The sequence below is a fragment of the Notechis scutatus genome, chromosome 1, assembly GCF_049901735.1.
Source record: "Notechis scutatus isolate UNSWTSFEM ecotype Mainland chromosome 1, rNotScu1.2, whole genome shotgun sequence".
Lineage (NCBI taxonomy): Eukaryota > Metazoa > Chordata > Lepidosauria > Squamata > Elapidae > Notechis > Notechis scutatus.
The window spans coordinates 1675598-1694297 of NC_142009.1; the positions used below are offsets into that span (position 1 = coordinate 1675598).

Genomic DNA, 18700 nt, shown 5'->3' on the forward strand with positions numbered 1-18700 from the left:
ACCCCATGGCTTCACCTGAGTTCCAGCCTTGGTTGAGCCTTGCTGGATGATGATGTCATGAAAGGACTTTAGGCAATTCCTATAGCTCTACCTGGAGATCTTTGTTATGTAAAATATTCTGGCCCAGGCCTTTAATGGCCCACCCATGAACAAAGGTGGGGGGGGGGTGAGCTTCTGCTTCTGAGTTTCTACTCTTTTTAGGGGAAATATTCTGCCTTTTAAATATTTTTAAGAAGAAGAAGAACTTTATTGTCATTGTACAACGAAACTAGGGATGCACCCCAGCAACTGTTCGCAATATAATAAAAACAGAGCACTTCAAAATGAAGATAGAAAAATAAAAGTGCCCACGTTTCCTAGGATATTTCATTTTCCTTGGAGGTGGGCGGGTGCTCACTTCCTGCAATGGGGAAGCTCGTTCCTCCAGCCAGCAGATCCCAAGTTAGAACATTCTTGCTAATGTCCGGCCTAAACCGCCTGCCTTTGCTTCATCTCCCCCCCCCCCCGCCCAGCCCTCCCCCCCACCCCAGGGTCTGCTCCCACCTTCTGGGGCCACAGGAGAAGACATCCCTCCATCTTCGGTCCGATAGCAGCTATTCTATCTCCCTTGTTGGGGGCCTAGGACAGTGATGGCTAACCTTTTCAGCTTGGTGTGTCGAAAATCGGGGAAAAGTGTAGCCTTCCTCGGGTCGCGTGTCACTTCAAGAAATATCAATAATTTGGTTTATGACGGACTGGGCTGGGGGTGATCACACAGGGCTGTGAAACTCGTCTCCCTGGTCTCAGGGCTGCAGGTGCAGGATGTGGGGCTCGGAAGGCCACCTGACAGGGCTGTGAACCTCATGGATCTCCTTTCCTCCTGTAGCGTTCCTGAGGTAATGAAACTGACAAACCTCAGTTTATGGCGGTTAAAACTGGTTCTCTGCTGCAAAGATCTCGCGGCAGCATTGGTGACACCACGCCTCCACGCCACAAGCAGGGAGCAGGGATTGGAGCGGAGCACAGGCAGCCTCTAAATGTGCAGGTTTTCCCCACACCAACAGGCGTGTCAGTCAAAGTGCCTCGGCGTGTCACGAGTGACACGCGTGTCATAGGTTAGCCATCACTGGCCTAGGAAGTATCTCATAACACTGTTTAGAAAATATAGACCTGGAAAATCAGATTTCAAGGCATTCTCCCTAAAGAGACAATGGCTTGGACGCTATATAGTTTGGGACTGTGGTTGGTTCGTTCATTCGTTCGTTCGTTCATTGTCCCAAAGGTGTTTTTTTTTTTCCCCCCCCACAGGAGGCAAATGGACTTTCTACTTTTTCTTTGGAGACATTTCACCTCTCCTCCCAGAAGCTTCTTCAGCTCGGACTGGATGGTGGAGAAGGGAAGGATTCATCCTCTTGGCAGACAGCTGGTCATTTGCATCCTTTTTTAGAGGGTCCTCGAGGCCACCTGGAGGTTTCAGCTGTGTCCTAAGAGTCACCTGAGTGGAGCAAATGGGCGTGGGGCCTTCTTGGAAGGGCTGAAACTTTTTGAAACTATTGTCAAAAGATCCAAGGAGGCTCCAATTGCAACCCTATTTTTTTTTTCCTGTTTTAGGGATGTTATCATCGTAAAAGTTATCTAATCCAGGGCTCTCCCACCTTGGCACCTTTAAGACTTGTGGACTTCAACTCCCAGAGTTCCTCAGCCAGCAAAGCTGGCTGAGGAACTCTGGGAGTTGAAGTCCACAAGTCTTAAAGGTGCCAAGGTGGGAGACCCCTGCTCTAATCAATCCATAAGTTTTCCTACATTCCAGTCTGATGGCTTTATAATCTGATGGCTTGCCACCATTTTCAAAGAGGGAAAAGTGGGTCAAATCAAAGTACAAAGTCAAAATTCAACAGAACTCAGCTTGCGAACGAATGACCAAAGCCCATGCCTTGTCTCTCACCAGCTATGCCATTCCTGGGCAGAAGAGGTGATCTGTCCGGCCAGGAGAAAGAAAACACGGACACAAAAACTGTGATGGTATCTCTACGGTTTATTAGTTACGAGGCTACTGGTATGTCGGGGGGGGCACACGCACGCCCCCTCCCCTCCCGCTGGCCAGGCTGCTGCGGGGAAGGGGCACAAAGGCCGCACCACAAAGCCACAATTCACAGTGCACAGCCAAACAGGTTATTGGTCCTCAAAGAAATGAAAGGCAGGTGGGCAGAGGGGTAGAGACGACCACACAGCAATGACCCCCCCAAATCTCCTGGGGCCCCCCTTCCCTCTGCGGAGGAGACCCCTGCAACGGATTCACCCCCATTGTGTCTTCCTGGGTGCTGACCCAAAACCTTTCCAGGGATCTCAACCTGGAAAACTTTCAAGATTCGTGGACTTCGACTCCCAGAATTCCCTAGAAGTCCACAAGTCTTAATGGAACATTATGGAATGCTGGGAGTTGAAGTCCACAAACCTTTGACTGTGGAATGCTGGGAGTTGGAGTCCCCAAAGTCTTAAAGCGGCCAAATTTCTAATTCTAGAGGCCTCGTTCAGCTTTGGATCCTTGCTGGGGCTTTCGTGCACACAACAGCCCTGCGAGGGAGGCCTGGGCTCTCCTCCCCTCCTCTCCACTGGCAGGACTCGATTCCCCTGTCGTCATCCCCCTCCCCCCAGCATTGGACACTCATCTGCCTAATTTGCTGCTTGTCACGGCTACTCTAGAGAAAGCTTGGAGTGACGGGTGGAGCGGGATGGAAAGCAGCGGAGGAGCCAGGGGCCCGATCCTCAGGGCCCGAGACCTTTGCCCCGGGGGGCTAGTAGGCATGGTTGGCCACGTAGAGAGACTGTCCGGCCGCCCCTGAGCCGTTGCTGCTGGCTTCGTAGTGGCCGAGAGCTGCTTGACCGTTGACCTGCAAAGACACGGAGGGATGCTGGCGGCCACACCTTCCCTTTGGGGCCCACCCCAGAAGAGAGAGAGGGACCCCGATTAGGAGGGGCTCCCTTCCTGGGCAGTGGGGTGCACCCCCCTCCATCCCCCCCAGGCCACCCACCTGGGCTCGCTTGAGGAACTCCTCGGTGGCCAGCTCCTCGTTCTCCCGCTGGCCCCGCCAGGTGTTGAGAGCCGAGGCTTGTAGGGCCCGGCCGTACGAGAAGGTCAGGGCCCACGGCCGGGGCAGCGGGCAGTTGTTGATGGCATTGAGGTTGAGGGAGGCCTCCTCCTCGCTCTGGCCGCCCGACAGGAAGGTGATTCCTGCAGGGGCAGAAGGGAAGAGCTGCAGCCCCGGAGCCCTGCATGGGACGCCAACCTGGGCCCCTGGAAGGCTTGGGGACTTCAACTCCCAGAATTCCCCAGCCAGCTATGCTTGACCCCTTCCTCTCTCTGGGGCAGCCCCTCAAATATTGGAAGATGCTCTCCTGTCTCCCCTGGTCCTTCTCTTCCCTAGACTGGCCAGGCCAGTTTCCTGCATCCGTTCATCCTATGTTTTAGCTTCCAGTCCCCTCATCCTCCTGGTTGCTCTTCTCTGCACTTTTTCCAGAGTCTCAACCTCTTTTTTATAGTGTGGTGACCAAAACTGGATGCAGGACTTCTAGGTGTGGCCTTACTAAGGCTTTACAGAGTGGGATTAATACCTGTCTTGATTTTGATTGTATCCCTCTGTTAATGCAATTTATCCCTCTGTTAATGCATTTGGCTGCTGCTGCTGCACACGGCTGGCTCTTATATAGCTAAGACTCCAAGATCCCTCTACCAGTTACTGCTATATGCAACAAGACAAGTTCCTGGTATGTCCAATCATATTTGGCCAAGAAAGAATTCATTTCAATTCAATTGTTTTATTCCTATTCTATTCCATTCTATGATTGCTTTATAATTATTCTATTCTATTTCTATTCCATTCCATTCATTATTGTATTCCATGTTCTAGTCTATTATATTCCTATTTTCTGTTCTTATTCTATTCTGTTCTGAATTCCTTTCCATTCCATTCCACGAAGCCCGGTTTCACCCAGTCTATGTGTGTCCTTTGGGTTTTCCTTGCCTAAGTGTGTGAGCTTCCCTGGAGGTGACCATACCTGGCACGGCAGGGGGCACAGTCCGGCGCAGGGCAGTGACGGTGGCCATGGCGATCTCTTCCGGGCTGTACTTGGTTGGGCAGGCATGGCCGGGGGTCACCATGTTGGGTTTCAGCAGAGTCCCTTCCAGGTAGATGTGGTGGTCGCTCAGGGCCTTGTAGACGGCAGCCAGGACCTGGGAAGACGGTCAGAGCCAGGCCGATCAGGGTCCACGGACAACCGCCAGGGAAGCAAAAGGAATCACAGAAAGGGAAGAAACACACACACACACACACAATATTTCCACTTAAGCATATCTTTTGCTCCAGCGTTTGTGCAATAATTGACTGAGGGGTTCAGCCTTGTTGGCATTTTACTCTCTGGCTTTAGAGCAGGAGTCCCCCACCTTGGCCATTTTAAGACTTGTGGACTTCAATTCCCCGGTCTTAAAGTTGCCCAATTTGGAGACTCCCATTCTAGAGCAGGGGTCTCCAACCTTAGCAACGTTAAGACTTGTGGGCTTCAACTCCCAGAATTTAAGGAATTCTGGGAGTTGAAGCCCCCGAGTCTTTATGTGGCCAAGATTGGAGACCCCTGGTCTGCTGCCTGAGGAATTCTGGGAGTTGAAGTCCACCAGTCTTAAAGGGGCCAGGGTGGGAGACCCCTGGTCTGCTGCCTGAGGAATTCTGGGAGTTGAAGTCCACCAGTCTTGAAGTGGACAAGGTGAGAGACCCCTGGTCTGCTGCCTGAGGAATTCTGGGAGTTGAAGTCCACCAGTCTTAAAGGGGCCAAGGTGGGAGACCCCTGCTTTAGAGTACTGCATTCTGGGTAATTGCACCTTCTAAGATCCCCCAGCGGCATCCTAGAGGGCCTCTCCCTTCCGCGTATCCCCCCCCCAACCCCTCCGCTGCCAACGGTTGGGCCAGAGAGCAACTGGCTCTGCGTCGTCTCTTGAGGTGCCGGGGATTGGGCCCCGATCACCGTGCGCTGCAAGAGGAGCTCCAGCCTGGCTCTTGACTGGAGAGAGCCACGGGGTGCCCTGCTCTCCTTTGTGCCCTCGTCCTGCCCGTTCTACACCGACCCCCATAATCCACCAGCCGAGGCAGCCCTACCTTCTCAGTCACATACTGGCAGCGCTTCAGGTCGTGTTCTCCGTCCGGCAGGATCTCCGGCTCCACGATGGGCACGATGCCATTCTGCAGGGAGGGAAAGCCGAGCCCTGAGACCCCCGTGGAGGCCAGAGCAGCCCGGAAACCCAGCGCGAAGGGGGGGGGCAGCGGCCTCACCTGCTGGCAGATGCTGGCATAGCGGGCAAGCACATTGGCATTCTCCAGGATGGCCAGGGCCGAGGGGGTGTTCTCGCTGATCTTCAGCACGCAGCGCCACTTGGCAAAGTCTGCGCCGTCCCTCTTGTACTGGGCACAGCGCTCTGCCAGTCCATCCAGCCCTGGTGGGAGGAAGGAAGGAAATGAAGGGAGGGAGGAAGAGAAAGAGATAAATGAGGAAGGATAGAAGGGAAAAGGGAGGGAAGAGCGTGGGGGGGAAGAAGGAAGGGAGGGAGGAAGAAGTGGAAAGGAAGAAAAGATGGAGGAAGAAGGGAGGGAGGAAAGGGGGAGGGAGAGAGGAAAGAAAGGAAGAAGGGGGCAGGAAGGAAAGAAGAAGCAAAGAAGAAAGGGAAGAGGGAGGGAGGAAAGGAAGGAGGGAGGGAGAAAAGGAGGGAGGGGGAGAGAGGGGAGGAAAGAAAAAGGAGAGAGAAAAGGAAGGAAAGGAGGGAGGGAGGTGGGGAGGGAAGAAAGAAGAAAGGAGGGAGAGAGAGGGTTGGAGGAAGAAGGGAAAAGGAAGAAGGGATGGAAGGAGGAAGAAAAGAATGAAAGAAAGGAGAGTATGTGAGGAGGGAGGGAGGGAGGAACAAAGAAAGGAAGAAGGGAAGAGGAAAAAAGGAGGAAAAGGAGGGAAGGGAAGAGGGAGGGAGGGACGAAAAGAAGAGGTGGAGGGAGGGAGAAAGGAGGGACAGAAAGAAAAAGGAAGGAGGGAGGGAAGAAGAAGAGGAGGGGGAGGGAGGGAGGAAGAAGGAAGGCAGGAAAGAAGAAAGGAGGGAGGGAGGTTGGAGGAAGGAGGGAGGAAAGAAGGGAGGAAGGGAGGGAAAGAAGGAGGGCAGAAAGAGGAAGGGATGGAGGGAGGGAGGAAGAGGTCAAAAAGCGATGGCAACCTTGCAACCTGCCCTGGACCTTTTGCCCCACCAAGGCCTGATTGGACCACAGAGCGAATCCAAGCGAGGGGCTCACGCTCACCCCCCAGCCCCAAGTGACCCCCTGCCTCTGCCCCTCCCTACCTTGGGTGGTGGTCTCTCCATCCGTGCCAGCCAGGGGCACCACCCCTTTATCCACCTGGGAAGGAAGCAGAGAGCTGGTTAGGGCTGCAGCCTCCCCAGGACCCCCTCCCCTCCCCCCAATTTTTTTTGCCAGATCCCAGGATCATTCAGGAAAGCAGGAGGGGGGTTCTTTCTCTGTTCCCCCATCCCACCCCAGACAGTTCCCCCTAAACGAGAGCCAGCTCTTCTCTAATGGAGGAGAATCTCTGGGGCTCAGGCGTGAGAGGAGGGGTCCCTGGTGCTCTCTGAGCTGGGCGGGGGGCTTCCTTGCAGATGTTTCCTGACCCAACTAGGGAACTGCTTCAGTGCCAGGCGGGGTGAGCTTCGCTCCCTGTTTATGCAGGGCAAACGGCTAGTATATATAAACAAGGGAGCAAACCCTCCACTCCATTCCAGCACTGATGAGGTTCCCTAGTTGGGTCACTTTGGCTCATGAAATGTCTGCAAGGAAAAGCCAAGCTCAGAGAGCACCAAGGACCCCAAAGTCCTCCTCTTCCTTCTCCTCCTCCTCCTCCTGCACTGATGAGGTTCCCTAGTTGGGTCAGGAAACGTCTGCAAGGAAGCCCCCAGGACCCTTCAGCTCTTCCCATCCTGGACCAGTGGGCTTTCTGTCCGATGGGGCCAGCCGGGTGGGCTTCACCCCCTCCCCTCCTGGGCCGCGGAGCAGCAGGTGGACCCCAAAGAGCTCAGGCAGGCGGCTGATTCCCTGTAGGAATCAGATGGACTAGAAGACCTCCAGGGTCCCCCTCCAACTCTGTTCTTCTACTCTTCCTTCAACAGCTCCGTTTCAGGGGGAGGGGGCAGATGGAAGCTGCTTCCCAGCCATCATCCCTCGCTTGGCACCGCTGCCCCCCCACTCTGGGCAGAGGAAGCCGAGCCCGTGCAGAGTGGGACACCCCCCCCGCCCGTCTTTTCAGGAGCTGGGAGGGGAGGGGGCCAAAATGGCAGGGCGGAGGTCCCGACCAGCACCTTAATGCCGACCACGATGCCCTTGTCCTTGATCAGGTCCACGAAGGGCGTGCCGTCGTCCGCCTTTTGGTACAAGGTCTCGTGGAAGAAGATGACCCCTCCAATGCATTTCTTGACCCGGCTGTCGGCGCTGAAGAGGATCTGGCGGTAGAGACGCCGGTTCTCCTCGGTGTTCTCCACCCCGATCTGGTTCAGCCGCTTGGCCATGCTGCCTGCACGAGACGGGAAGAAGCCGACGGGAGTTTGTCCCGCCTCCACGCTGTCCCTCCCTCCATCCTTGGCTCTTCCCAACCACCGGCAGGCCTGACGTAGAGAGTGAAGTAATTGGGGGGATATTTAAAAAGGGAGGTAGAAACCAGCCCCGTTTCCCTGCCCCAAGCAGAAACGGAGGAGGCCAGCTTTCCGAAAGACGGATTTGGGGATCCTTTCTGGGTCAGACAGAAACTCCAGATAAGCCACAAACCCGAGGGGGATAAGATTAGCCCAGACAAACCCCTAGGATTTGCATTTCCCATTGCCTATAGAGCCAACTGTGACCTCTACATGACCCCATAGGAATCCCGAAGGCATCAAACCCCACCCACTCTGGAGCCCGTTGTGTCAGCTGCCCCAGAACTGCACGCTGCGGTTCTGTTCATCAATAAACAAGAAACTTTCTTTCCAATCAGCCTCTAGAGGTTTTTTTCCGGCGTTTTCTGCCCAGCTTGGAACTGAACCAGATGGATTTTTCCTTCCAACCCTGACCACGATTTCTGATGCTAAGTGAAACATTTCTGAAGTGAATCTTGCACCATTTTATGACCTGTCTTGTCACCGCTGCTAAGCGAAACACCGCAGTGGTTAACTTAGTAACCCGGTCGTTAAGTGAATCTGCCTTCCTCCTATTGACTTTGCTTGTCAGAAGGTTACAGAAGGGGATCATGTGACGGGTGTCGTAAGTGTTACTCTCAGCCACTGAAGGCTTAATCCTTCCCCACCATCCAGTTCAGAGTGGAAGAAGCTTCTTGGATGAGAAGCGAAACGTCTTCAAAGGAAAAAAAAAGCCAGACAGTCCAGTGGACTCTTGAAAAAGAAAAAAGCACCTTTGGGACAAAATCTCCACAGAGGAAGTCTTAATTCCTTTGTTCAGTGCCGTTGTACATTAAATGGTCACTAAGTGAACTGTTGTAAGTCGAGGGCTGCCTGTATCCCAGGGGCATCTCAGGGTCAGGGCTCCGGTAGTTGCCCCCATTTAAATCATGGATCTCTAGCCGGATTTTCAAAGCTTAAAGATGATTTATTGGGAGTTGACACGTCGGCACAGTTTGAGTGCAGTCGACTCTGAGACACATAATTCATTGTCACCCTTGACCCTGGTTTTCACCTCCCCGCCAACCCCTGGGTGTTATCATAATTCATATTCTCCAATGGGACACGTCCATAGCCCAGAGCAATCAATCAGGATCTCCAGTTTGAATTTTGCAGGGCAGAAACTTCAAATCACCTAGTTACTATCTTTGAAAAAACATTGATGGAATGCACTTTTGGTTTGCAAGCGGCCATACTGCTCCCGCCTCCCTTTCTGTTGGCCAGGGAAATATTTGATGAGTTGACACAGAGATTTTGAAGGCGCAGATCGCCAACCATGAAGACTGAAAATGGGGCCTTGGTGAGAAATCGTGGTTACAGGGGCTTCTTCTGCCCCGGGGTCCACCCAGCAGCCCTCGCTCTTCCATTAAGAGTCAGGGGTCCTTCATGTCCCTCGGGAGGGAATCCAAAGAGTCCTGCCCTCTTGGAAAACTGGGGGGTATCTGGAGACTGCAGGAGAAAAGTGGGTTCAACCAGGACGCCCCCTTCCCTTCCCCACTGGGAAGGCAATCCCACCTGGAGGAGGGGCCTCCAGACCCACCCACCCCTCCCCCGCAACATACACTGCCTGCAATCCAGACCCACCTACGGATTCATCCGCCGCCAGGATGCCCTTGCCCGGGGCCACGATCTGCTGGGCGATGTCCGAGAGCACCTTCTTCTGCTCGGCAGTGAGCGCGGGGTACTGGTGGGTCATCTTGGTGGGCGTTCCCTGGAAGGGCATCCAAACGTGTCACTCAACAAAGGCTATCGTGTCGTTTATCGTCTAAGATCAGGGGTGGCCCCTTTACGGCCGGTGGACTTCAACTCCCAGAATTCCTGAGCCAGCCATACACGGGAAGGAGGAGAAGGCGGAGCCACGTCGCTGCGATACAGCTGCAATCTCGGGGCTTCGAGATCACAGCTGATATCTTCGCCCCTGGTCGGTCCCAACGGACCTAAACCGTCCCGTAGAGACGGTGATAATAAGGGGCGCGTCCTGTCGATCCCAGGGACATCGCAAAGTCCCTGGTCGATTCAGGAGAAGCCCTTCTACCATCGGCGGAGAGGCAGCCATTAAGCTGCTGAAGCTGGGACAGCTCTGGAAGGAAGAGACTGAAAGAGAAAGTGTATCGGTTTGGTGAGGACTTTTTTTAAATTAATATTTGGGACTTAAGGACACCCTAAGAATGAGAAGAAATCTGTAAGATTTTCGACAAAACTGACTTAGTGGCGATTTTTTAAAGAGAAATGTCAAAGTGAGGCTTGGCTTTTTACTTTTACTTTTTTTTACTGAACTTCTACCATGATTTAGCAATTGATAACTGGACCGATTTTTTCTCTTATATTTACCTATTCTTTTTCTCCTTTTTGACTGTTTATATTTTTTAGAATAGAGGCTCCCTTTAGTAATTTTATCTATCTATCTATCTATCTATCTATCTATCTATCTATCTATCTATCTATCTATCTATCTATATAGATAGGGTATTTGTATTTGTATGTAACCAAAGATCCATATATTTTCTGAGGTTCTCGCGGGTATTTGTATTTGTATGTAACCAAAGTCTCATTCATCATCTTCAGGCTTCTGTCTTCAGCTCTGTGCTTCTCAGAGTGACTCAGAGTGACAGAGTGATGATGGCAGATGAGATTCTGCCGAAACGTTGCTACAACTTTAAAAGCACAACTACAATGACGTGGGAAATCTGCCATCATCACTCTGTCACTCTGAGTCACTCTGAGAAGCACAGAGCCGAAGACAGAAGCCTGAAGATGATGAATGAGACTTCATCGAAACGTTGCCTAGATACTTCCAATCTTACGCGGGAGAAAACCCGAATAACCAAAGATCCAACCCTGAGAACCTCAGAAAATTTATATATATATATAATATATAATATATATATATATATATATATATATATATATATATATATAAAATATATATATATATATATATATATATATATATATATATATATATATATATATATATATATATATATATATATATATATATATATATATATATATATATATACATACACACACACACACACACACACACACACACACACATACATACATACATATCTTCTTTTTCTATTATGGTTTTTCTGGGAAAGAAGGGGGAGTGGATTAAAGAAACTTTGTAACACTGCCAACTAGAGGCTTGAAAAATACTTTATCTGAAGTTGAGAGAACTGTGAAAAACTCTCTCAAGGACACTGGAACTTGATAAGATAGAGGGAAGAACGCTGGAGAATGTTTTTACAGGTGTTCTTTGGGATTTCTATCAACAATTGAATATTTGAAGCTTGGCTTTGAAATTTGTGGAGAAGCCATAATAAGAGCCTTGGATAATTAAATAAAATGCAGTGTGCTCTTTTTCTATCTCTTCTTAGCTGTTTTATCCCTCCTCTTCAATCCCATAGTATTTTGTAATAATTGTATATCTATTTTTTATTTTTATTTTCCTTTTTAAAGGGAAAGCCTCAGAATATCTTTTTCTTTTTCTTATTGGGACTTTTGCCTTTTCCATTTCCATTTTCGATTCATTTTTATGGCTATTTTTTATTTTTGAGATCTTTCAATTGGATTAAGGTGTGAAGAACCTGAAGAATTCTTTTTTTTTTCCTTACTACTTTTTAATACTATTGGGCTTTATTCTTTTTCTCTTTATTTTTAATTTTTATTTTGAATCATAATCGATTATTCCACAATAGGATTACGGTCTAGAAGAACCTTTTCTTTTTTCTTTTTAATTTTGGGCTTTTTAATCTTTATTGTCTTTTTCTTATTCTTTTTTTCTTATTCTTTCCTAATTGGATTATAATTGGCCACTCTACTAATTGGATTAAAAGAGCTTGAAGACCCTGAGTTACCTAAATGAGCAAGAAATTCATATCTTCTGGCATTTCACCTTCTGCTCCTGCCTCCCCAACAGCTGGAGGACGACGTTTAACCCAGATAATGTCGATAATGAAGATAATGCTTCTTGTCCTGCCTTCAGGGGCTTTGGAAAATAAGTTGACCCCCTCCTTCTTTGTTGCGTGTTGTGCAATAAGGTCACACAGTGCAGTAAGATTGGGACCCGGTTAGGGACCTGTCCTCACTGTGAGTTGTAGCGGGGGGAGGGGCGGTGTGTACGAAGGGAGGCTCAGCCAATCTCATTATATCCATGTTGTCCTCTGACAATGAAAGTAAGAATAATAATAGTGGCAGCCCCTCAAATATTATAATTCTGCTATCGTATCATCCCTAATTCTTCTTTTCTCTAGACTAGCCAAACCCAAATCCTCAAACTTTCATAGGTTTTAGTCTCCAGGCCTTTGATCCTCTTAGCTGCTCTTCTCTGCACTTTTTTTTTCAAAGTCTCAACATGTTTTTTTTTAATATCGTGCCAGCCCAAACTGACCGTAATACCCCTAGTATGGCCTCACTGGGGCCTTATAAAGCGGCATTAACACTTGGCGTGATCTTGATTCTCCATCCCTCCATTAATACAGAGGAAGGTCAAGTAAATAAACAGCGCTCTGCACGTGCTCAGAGTCACCGTGGCTGCATCTCCCCCTCCCCGGCAGGCCATTGGAGAAAACAAAACAAAACAAATCACCATTCTGCAGCATCCTTAGGAACGGTCCCCGTTGTCATGGCCACGGTCATCGGCCTCTTTGCCCTCCTGCCAACCCGGCCTTTGTGGAACATCCATTGCGTAAACGGAGCGGAGTGGCCTATTTCGGGCAGCCGACATGCGCCCGGCCTCGTGGCCCAGCCAGGCAGATGGGAGCCCTGCCGCTGACCCCTCCCCCTTCCCCCTTAAGGCCGGCTACTGTTGACTCCGATGCAGCAGGATTAGCTCCATCCCTCGCCTGCCCCAAGCGGCTCCCTGGGCGGGGCAAAGCTGCCCACCAAGGATGGTCACACACAAAACGCCATTTCAATGCTTGCCAGGCTGCTGAGTCAGGTTTGCGGCCTTTGATGCTCGCTCGTCATTCTTCTCTGCTGCCACGGCGGTTTTCTTTGGCCCTTTTTCAAACCCGCCAGGAGGTTTTTGAAAGGTTTCACCCCCCTCAAATTCAGGGCTCTCCAGACTGGGAGACCTGAAGATTTGTGGACGTCAGCACCCAGATTCTGAGACCTGACACCCCCAAGACTTCCAGTTGCCCAGATGGGAGACCCCTCCCCTAATGGAGGGGCTTTGAGGGGCTGCCCCAAAGAAGGAGGGGGTCAACTTATTTTCCAAAGCCCCTGAAGGCAGGACAAGAAGCAACGGATGGAAACTAACCGAGGAGGGAAGCAACCTGGAATTGAGGAGAAACTTTCCAACAGAACCACAATTAACCAGTGGAACAGCCTGCCACTAGAAGTTGCGGGTGCTCCAACACTGGAGGCGTTTTAAGGAAAGACTGGACAGCCATTTGTCTGGGATGGTATATAGGCTCTTCTGCTTGATTAGGGGGCTGGACTAGAAGACCTCCAAGGACCCTTCCAGCTCTGTTCCGATTGATCGGTTGATTCCTGCTTTCCTATCCTTGCATTTTGACCGGGAAAAGAGAGAGTAGTGTGACCTAGCAGAGGAAGAAGAGGGAAGACTAGGGCAAGCCAGGAATTCTCCAAATTGGTGGGACTGTCACTCGTGTGCCACAGCTGGGGGGGGGGTCGAAGGGAGATGCATTCCAGCTCAGTCACCCTCTTTGAACATCTGGACACAGCCGGCTGGGCACGGAAAGCCAGCAGCCCCCTCCCCCCATGTCTGCCTCACTTTGGAGAGATCGTGCCCAGATGTTCTTAAGGCCAAGAGACCCTCCCTGCTTAGCCAAGGCGGCAGCCAAGATCCTCCCACCACCGCCAAGGGGAGGGGCCAGCAGGATGGATGGAGACAGCCCCCCCCATGCCATCAGAGGCCCCTGCAACCCTCCCGACCCTGGAGAGCCCTTAAGACCCCTTAATCTCCCAACAAAAAGGAGAATCGGGGTTGAAAGGGGAGTGGGTTTTGTCCGTCTTGAGCTCCCTGGTTTTCTGGCAGGCGTTTCGTTTCATGACCCAACTTTGATGATGTAGCAAGTTTTGGATCTTTGAAATCATCTGCAAGGAAACCACCCAACTCGGAGAGCACCATGGGCCACACAGTCCCCCCACTTCCTTCCCCCTCTCTGCACCCCTCCCCTTCTACAGTCATGACTTCCCTAGTTGGGTCCAGGAAAGGTCTGCCAAAAAAAACACCCACCCACTCAAGATAACAGATCACCAAAATTGGAAGGGACCTTGTAGGCCAGGGGCCTCCAACCTTGGCAACTTTAAGCCTGGAGGACTTCAACTCCCAGAATTCCCCAGCCAGCTGGCTGGGGAATTCTGGGAGTTGAAGTCCTCCAGGCTTAAAGTTGCCAAGGTTGGAGGCCCCTGTTGTGGGCCATCTAGTCCAATCCCCCGCCCAAGTGGGAGACCCTACACCATTTCTGACCAATGGGCAGTCCAGTCTCTTCTTGGAAGCCTCAATCAGGATTCAATCCTGGTTAATAATTCCACCCATTAACAAATGGTAAGCCATGTTCGGGTCTCCAACAAGAATTCTTAAATAATAATAGTGATCATGTCACTGTAATGTAATAATAATAGTGTCTATTAAAGAAAAATGTATAATAAAATGTTGTTTTTTTTAAATAATAAAACTGCCCAGCTCAGAGGCCACCAATCAGGGAGCCCCCCCCCCACCTCCAACGCCTTAATTTCCCAAATTAAGCCCGGCCGGGTCTGCCTTCGCCCCGTCTGGGAGCTGCGATGCGCAGTTGCACCAGAGCCAGCCGGTTTCCAAGTCATACATTTGGGGGAAGCAGCAGGAGCGCCTTTAAGGATACTTGACCCCCGCACCCCCAGCCCACCGGCGGCAGGAGGAAGGGGCTGCCCAGACGGAGCTTTCGGGGTTCCCGGGACCGGCGGGGCGGGCAGGAGCGAAGCCCCTGCGGGAGGGAGACCCTCCCCGCGCCCCTCCCTGCAAAGGGCCCGTTGGCGGGGCGGGGAGGGCAACGCAAAGCGCAGCAGCCGCGCCCGGTCCGCAGCTCCCGGGGACGCGACGGTGCCGGAGTCCGAGGGCAAGACGGACCCTCGGAGGAGCGGCGGCGGGGAGGGTCTCAAGGAAGGCCCGGCGCTCGTGGGACCCCTCCAGCGCTCCGGGGAGGGCTCGCCAACCGGGTCGCCGTCTTACCGGTCGAGGCTGCTTTCTCCGTCCGTCGTCGGGGCTGCCTCGGCGGCTTGTGCGGCGCCGGTTCTCGCGCGGGGCTGTAAAGGCGCTGCCGGTGCCGCAGAGCTACGTGACGGAGGGGGGGGGGAAGGGAGGGGCCAGACGGCGGCCAGACCTCCCCCCCCCCCGCTAGGAAGGCAGCGGCCGCTCCGGGGCTGGAAGCCCCCGCGAGGACCCCTCCTCGCCTTTCCCGGCTCCCAGGCCCGTCCGACGCCGCAGGGGCGCAGCCACCTCCACCCCCAAGAGCGCCCCTGGACGGGCTCCGAGGGGAGGGCGCCTCTGAGCGCGTGCAGAGGGCCTCCCCGCCCAAGGGCTCGCCCCTTCCACACTTGGGCTGAACGAGGCCGCCGCCGCCCTGCCTGGCGTCGAGCCCCTCCGCCCCTCTTCTGAGTGGGGGAGTCCCGGGGTCGCCCCGAGACCTGTAGCCCGGGGGCTGCCCTGGAGAGACGGGGGCCGGCGATGGGAGCGCATCCCCCTGCACGGGGAGGGTTAAAAGGGGCTGGAACGGACGCCATCCGGTGGGGAAGCCAGGGATGCATTCCTGCCCTGGCTAGTGGGGTGGGCTAGATTCTCTCTAAAGTCCCCTTCCTTCCGCCGGGCTCCTTTGCGCTGGACCCCAAAGGCGCCCAACCCGTGGTTGGCGGGAGGGGGTGGTGAGGCTCAGCGCCGAGGCTGGGGCTGCAAGTCCGAAGCCCCCTTGCGCTCCCTCCTGGTCAGGCAGCCGAGGGAAGGGGGGACAGGGCGGGGGGGCTTGTGCTAGGATGGAACTGCGGCTCCCGGTCCAACTGGCGCCTTTGCAGCTTTTGTGTGTCTCTTTGTGCTCTGCTGGCCATCAAAAGGCAGGAAGGGAACTTGCCCTGCGGCTGTGGCACCAGCGAGGCCATCAACAACAGCAGGAGGGGGGGGGACACGTGATGCCCATAAGCCCCCCCCTCCACCGGGAGTGCCCAGACCAGGGCATAAGCAGAGGCTTTGCCCCGTGCACCGGCTGCCACCCTTCCTGCAGAAGCTGCCCCTGGCCAGGGCGCCCCTTGCCCTTCTCAACACCTGCCCAGGTGAGCGGGCGCCCAGCACCAGCAGTTAGTGCCATGCTGCAGTTGTGGCTGATGCCCAGGTCCCCCACCTCTGCGGCGGGCACTGCCCAGTTGCTCCTGGGCATCATTCAGACTGCTGGTGGGGGCACCCGTCTAATGCAGGGTCACCTGTCTGAGAAGGGGGCCCATCAGGTGTATTTGCCTGGTTGGGCCAATCCTTAAACCTCTCTCCAAGAGATGGGGGGGGCTTTTCCCCCTACACCAAAGATGCCAGTCTAATTTGCTTCCAAGTTCCCCCGAAGGCCTTGAAAACAGAACTCTGCCCAAGGGGGGGTTGAGGGCTGGCCTCCCTTCCTGCAGAATTACGTCCCCTGGAGATTTTTTATTGATAAAACATTGATTTAGTTTTAGGGGTGTGTCTGACTGCAATGTGCCTCGACTGAATGACCTCAGCGGAGCCCAAAACGTCCGTTGCTTTGCAAGACAGTTAAGTAAGTTTTGCCCTATTTTACAACCTGATGTCTACTTGTAAAACATTCCTATGCTTGTTTCCAAGTTGGCATAAGAAAGAGGAGGGAGGGGAGGGACTGGAGAAGCACACGGCCAATTAATTCCAACTTTAACTTGAAAAAGATTGCAACGGAAGCTTTTGCCCTGAAAAAACTTTTCATTGGAGAACGTGATAGATGACACCTAGCCCGTGTGTTTAATTGGAGAAGTTGATTTATGGCACACACCCAGGGGGAGGGGGAAGCCAGGTCACAGGTGAGTGTCATTACCTGTGCCAGAACCGGCTTCACGCAGGCCAGGCCAGCATGTCGCTCCTAATGAATCCTTTGAAGTTTTTTGAAGTTTGGCTCATGATTTAATTAAGGCAAACCCTGGAATCCTGGCACCTGTCTTGCCACAGCCGTTAAGTGAATCATGCGGTTGTTCAGTGAACCTGGCTTCCCCATTGCTGGGCAGAGGGTCACAAAAGAGGATCAGGTGACCTCAGGACACGGCAACCGTCACATGGGCACTCCAGGTGCCGAGGGGCTGAATTTTGATCAGGTGTGTGTGTGTTGCTGCAACAGTTGTATGAAAACCAGCCCAAAATCAGTTTTTTTTCAGTGCCGTTGTAACTTCCACTAAACAAATGGTTATAAGTTGAGGACTACCTGTATAACCTGCCACAAGTCTTGGGGAATTCAGCAGACACACGTAGTGTGTCAACTCATAAAATATTTCTCTGGCCTTTTTAGAGTGGCCATAACAGAAAGGGGGAGCAGTGGGGCAGCTTGCAAACTGAAAGCGCATTCCATCCATGTTTTTTCAAAGATAGTAACTAACTAGGCAAAATTCTAATTGGAGAGCATGATGGATGACTCTGGGCTGTGGATGATTGGAGAATATGAATTATGACACACCCAGGGGGTGGGGGGAAAACCACGGTCAAGGGTGACAATGAATGATGCGTCTCAGAATCGGCTGCACCCAGGCAGGGCCGGACAGTTTAACTCCCCATAAATCCTTTTGAAGTTTTGGAAGTTTGGCTTGAGACTCGTGATTTAAATGGGGCCCAGACAGGTAGTCCTCGACTTCCAACTGTGATTCTGCCCAAAATTTATGCCGAGAACTTAGTTAAATGAGTTTTGACCCATTTTACGACGTAACCTGCCACAGTTGTTAAGCGAATCACTGAACATAGGTCAGTGGTTAAGTCAGGGAACACGGTTATTAAGCCGATCTGGTCTCCCCATTGACGCTGCAACCGTCATAAATGAGAGTCCGTTGTCAAGCACCTGAATATAAATCACGCGATGGTGGACGGATGCTGCAACGGTCATAAGGGCGATGAACGGTCATAAGTCATTTTTTTTCAGGGCCATTGTAACTTTGGTCACTAAGTTAACCCGCTTAAAGTCGAGGACCGCCTGCATTTGGCTCCAAACCGCAGAAGCAGCTCTTCGTGCATTAAACCTGGGATCAAACTTTGCACTTGGATCCCTGTCCCAAGAAGCCTGATTGGAGTAGGGCAGGGGTCTCCCACCTTGGCCCCCTTTAAGACTTGTGGACTTCAACTCCCAGAATTCTCCAGCCAGCTTTGCTTAAAGGGGCCAAGGTTGGAGATGACTGCGGAATTCTGGGAGGGGAAGTCCACCAGTCCAAAAAGGGCCAGCGTTGGCCACCTGTTTTAGGCAAACCCCTGGGCACCTCTGCTCAGTGTTTACAAGCAGTTGTATGCCAACCCAGAGTAGGGAAACAGCCAATGCAGGAGGGGCCTGGAGGTGGCAGGAAAGGGGGGTCTCCTCACATGGGCTTGGATGCGGCCTACAATTGGCCCAAATTGTTGGAGAGAGGAAGGAGGGGGCGGGGGGGGGAAAGGAGAGAATAAATCTGATTTTTACTAAGGTTGGGTGGGAAATAAAAGCTTCTATCACTCGTGCCAGTTGCGAAGTCCGGCCCAGCCAAAGCAGCAGGGGGCTGGCCTCGTGCCCAGGAGGAGGGGAGGGGGCTCCTCTGGCCAGCAGACCCCCTCAAGGCAGCTGCCAAAGCCCCTGTCCCCCCCTCTGGGGAGGGGGCCCAGACCCCACCACTCAGGGGCAGAAAGCGGCAGAAAGCGGCAGCCGGAAGGGGTCCCAAGTAAAGCCAGGCCACTCGGCCTCCCACCCACCCAGCGGAGAGAAGTGGGGGGGGGCATCAGAGCATGCCAAGGGAGAGATGGAGGCCAAGGGAAAAAGTCGGGGAGGGGGACAGGCA

The 18700-nt window shown here is 52.6% G+C and overlaps 1 protein-coding gene across 1 annotated transcript; it reads right to left on the minus strand.

Annotated features, from left to right (window-relative positions):
- Positions 1-1994: 1994 nt before the first annotated feature.
- Positions 1995-15111, minus strand: ALDOC (aldolase, fructose-bisphosphate C). Its single transcript, XM_087955636.1, has 9 exons — positions 14889-15111; positions 9287-9413; positions 7355-7566; positions 6347-6401; positions 5301-5461; positions 5127-5210; positions 4036-4210; positions 3012-3211; positions 1995-2870 (listed from the first exon to the last, which is right to left on the minus strand). Exons 2-9 carry the CDS (start codon positions 9396-9398, stop codon positions 2775-2777), a joined length of 1095 nt encoding a protein of 364 aa, XP_087811762.1. The 5' UTR covers positions 9399-9413; positions 14889-15111; the 3' UTR covers positions 1995-2774.
- Positions 15112-18700: the final 3589 nt, after the last annotated feature.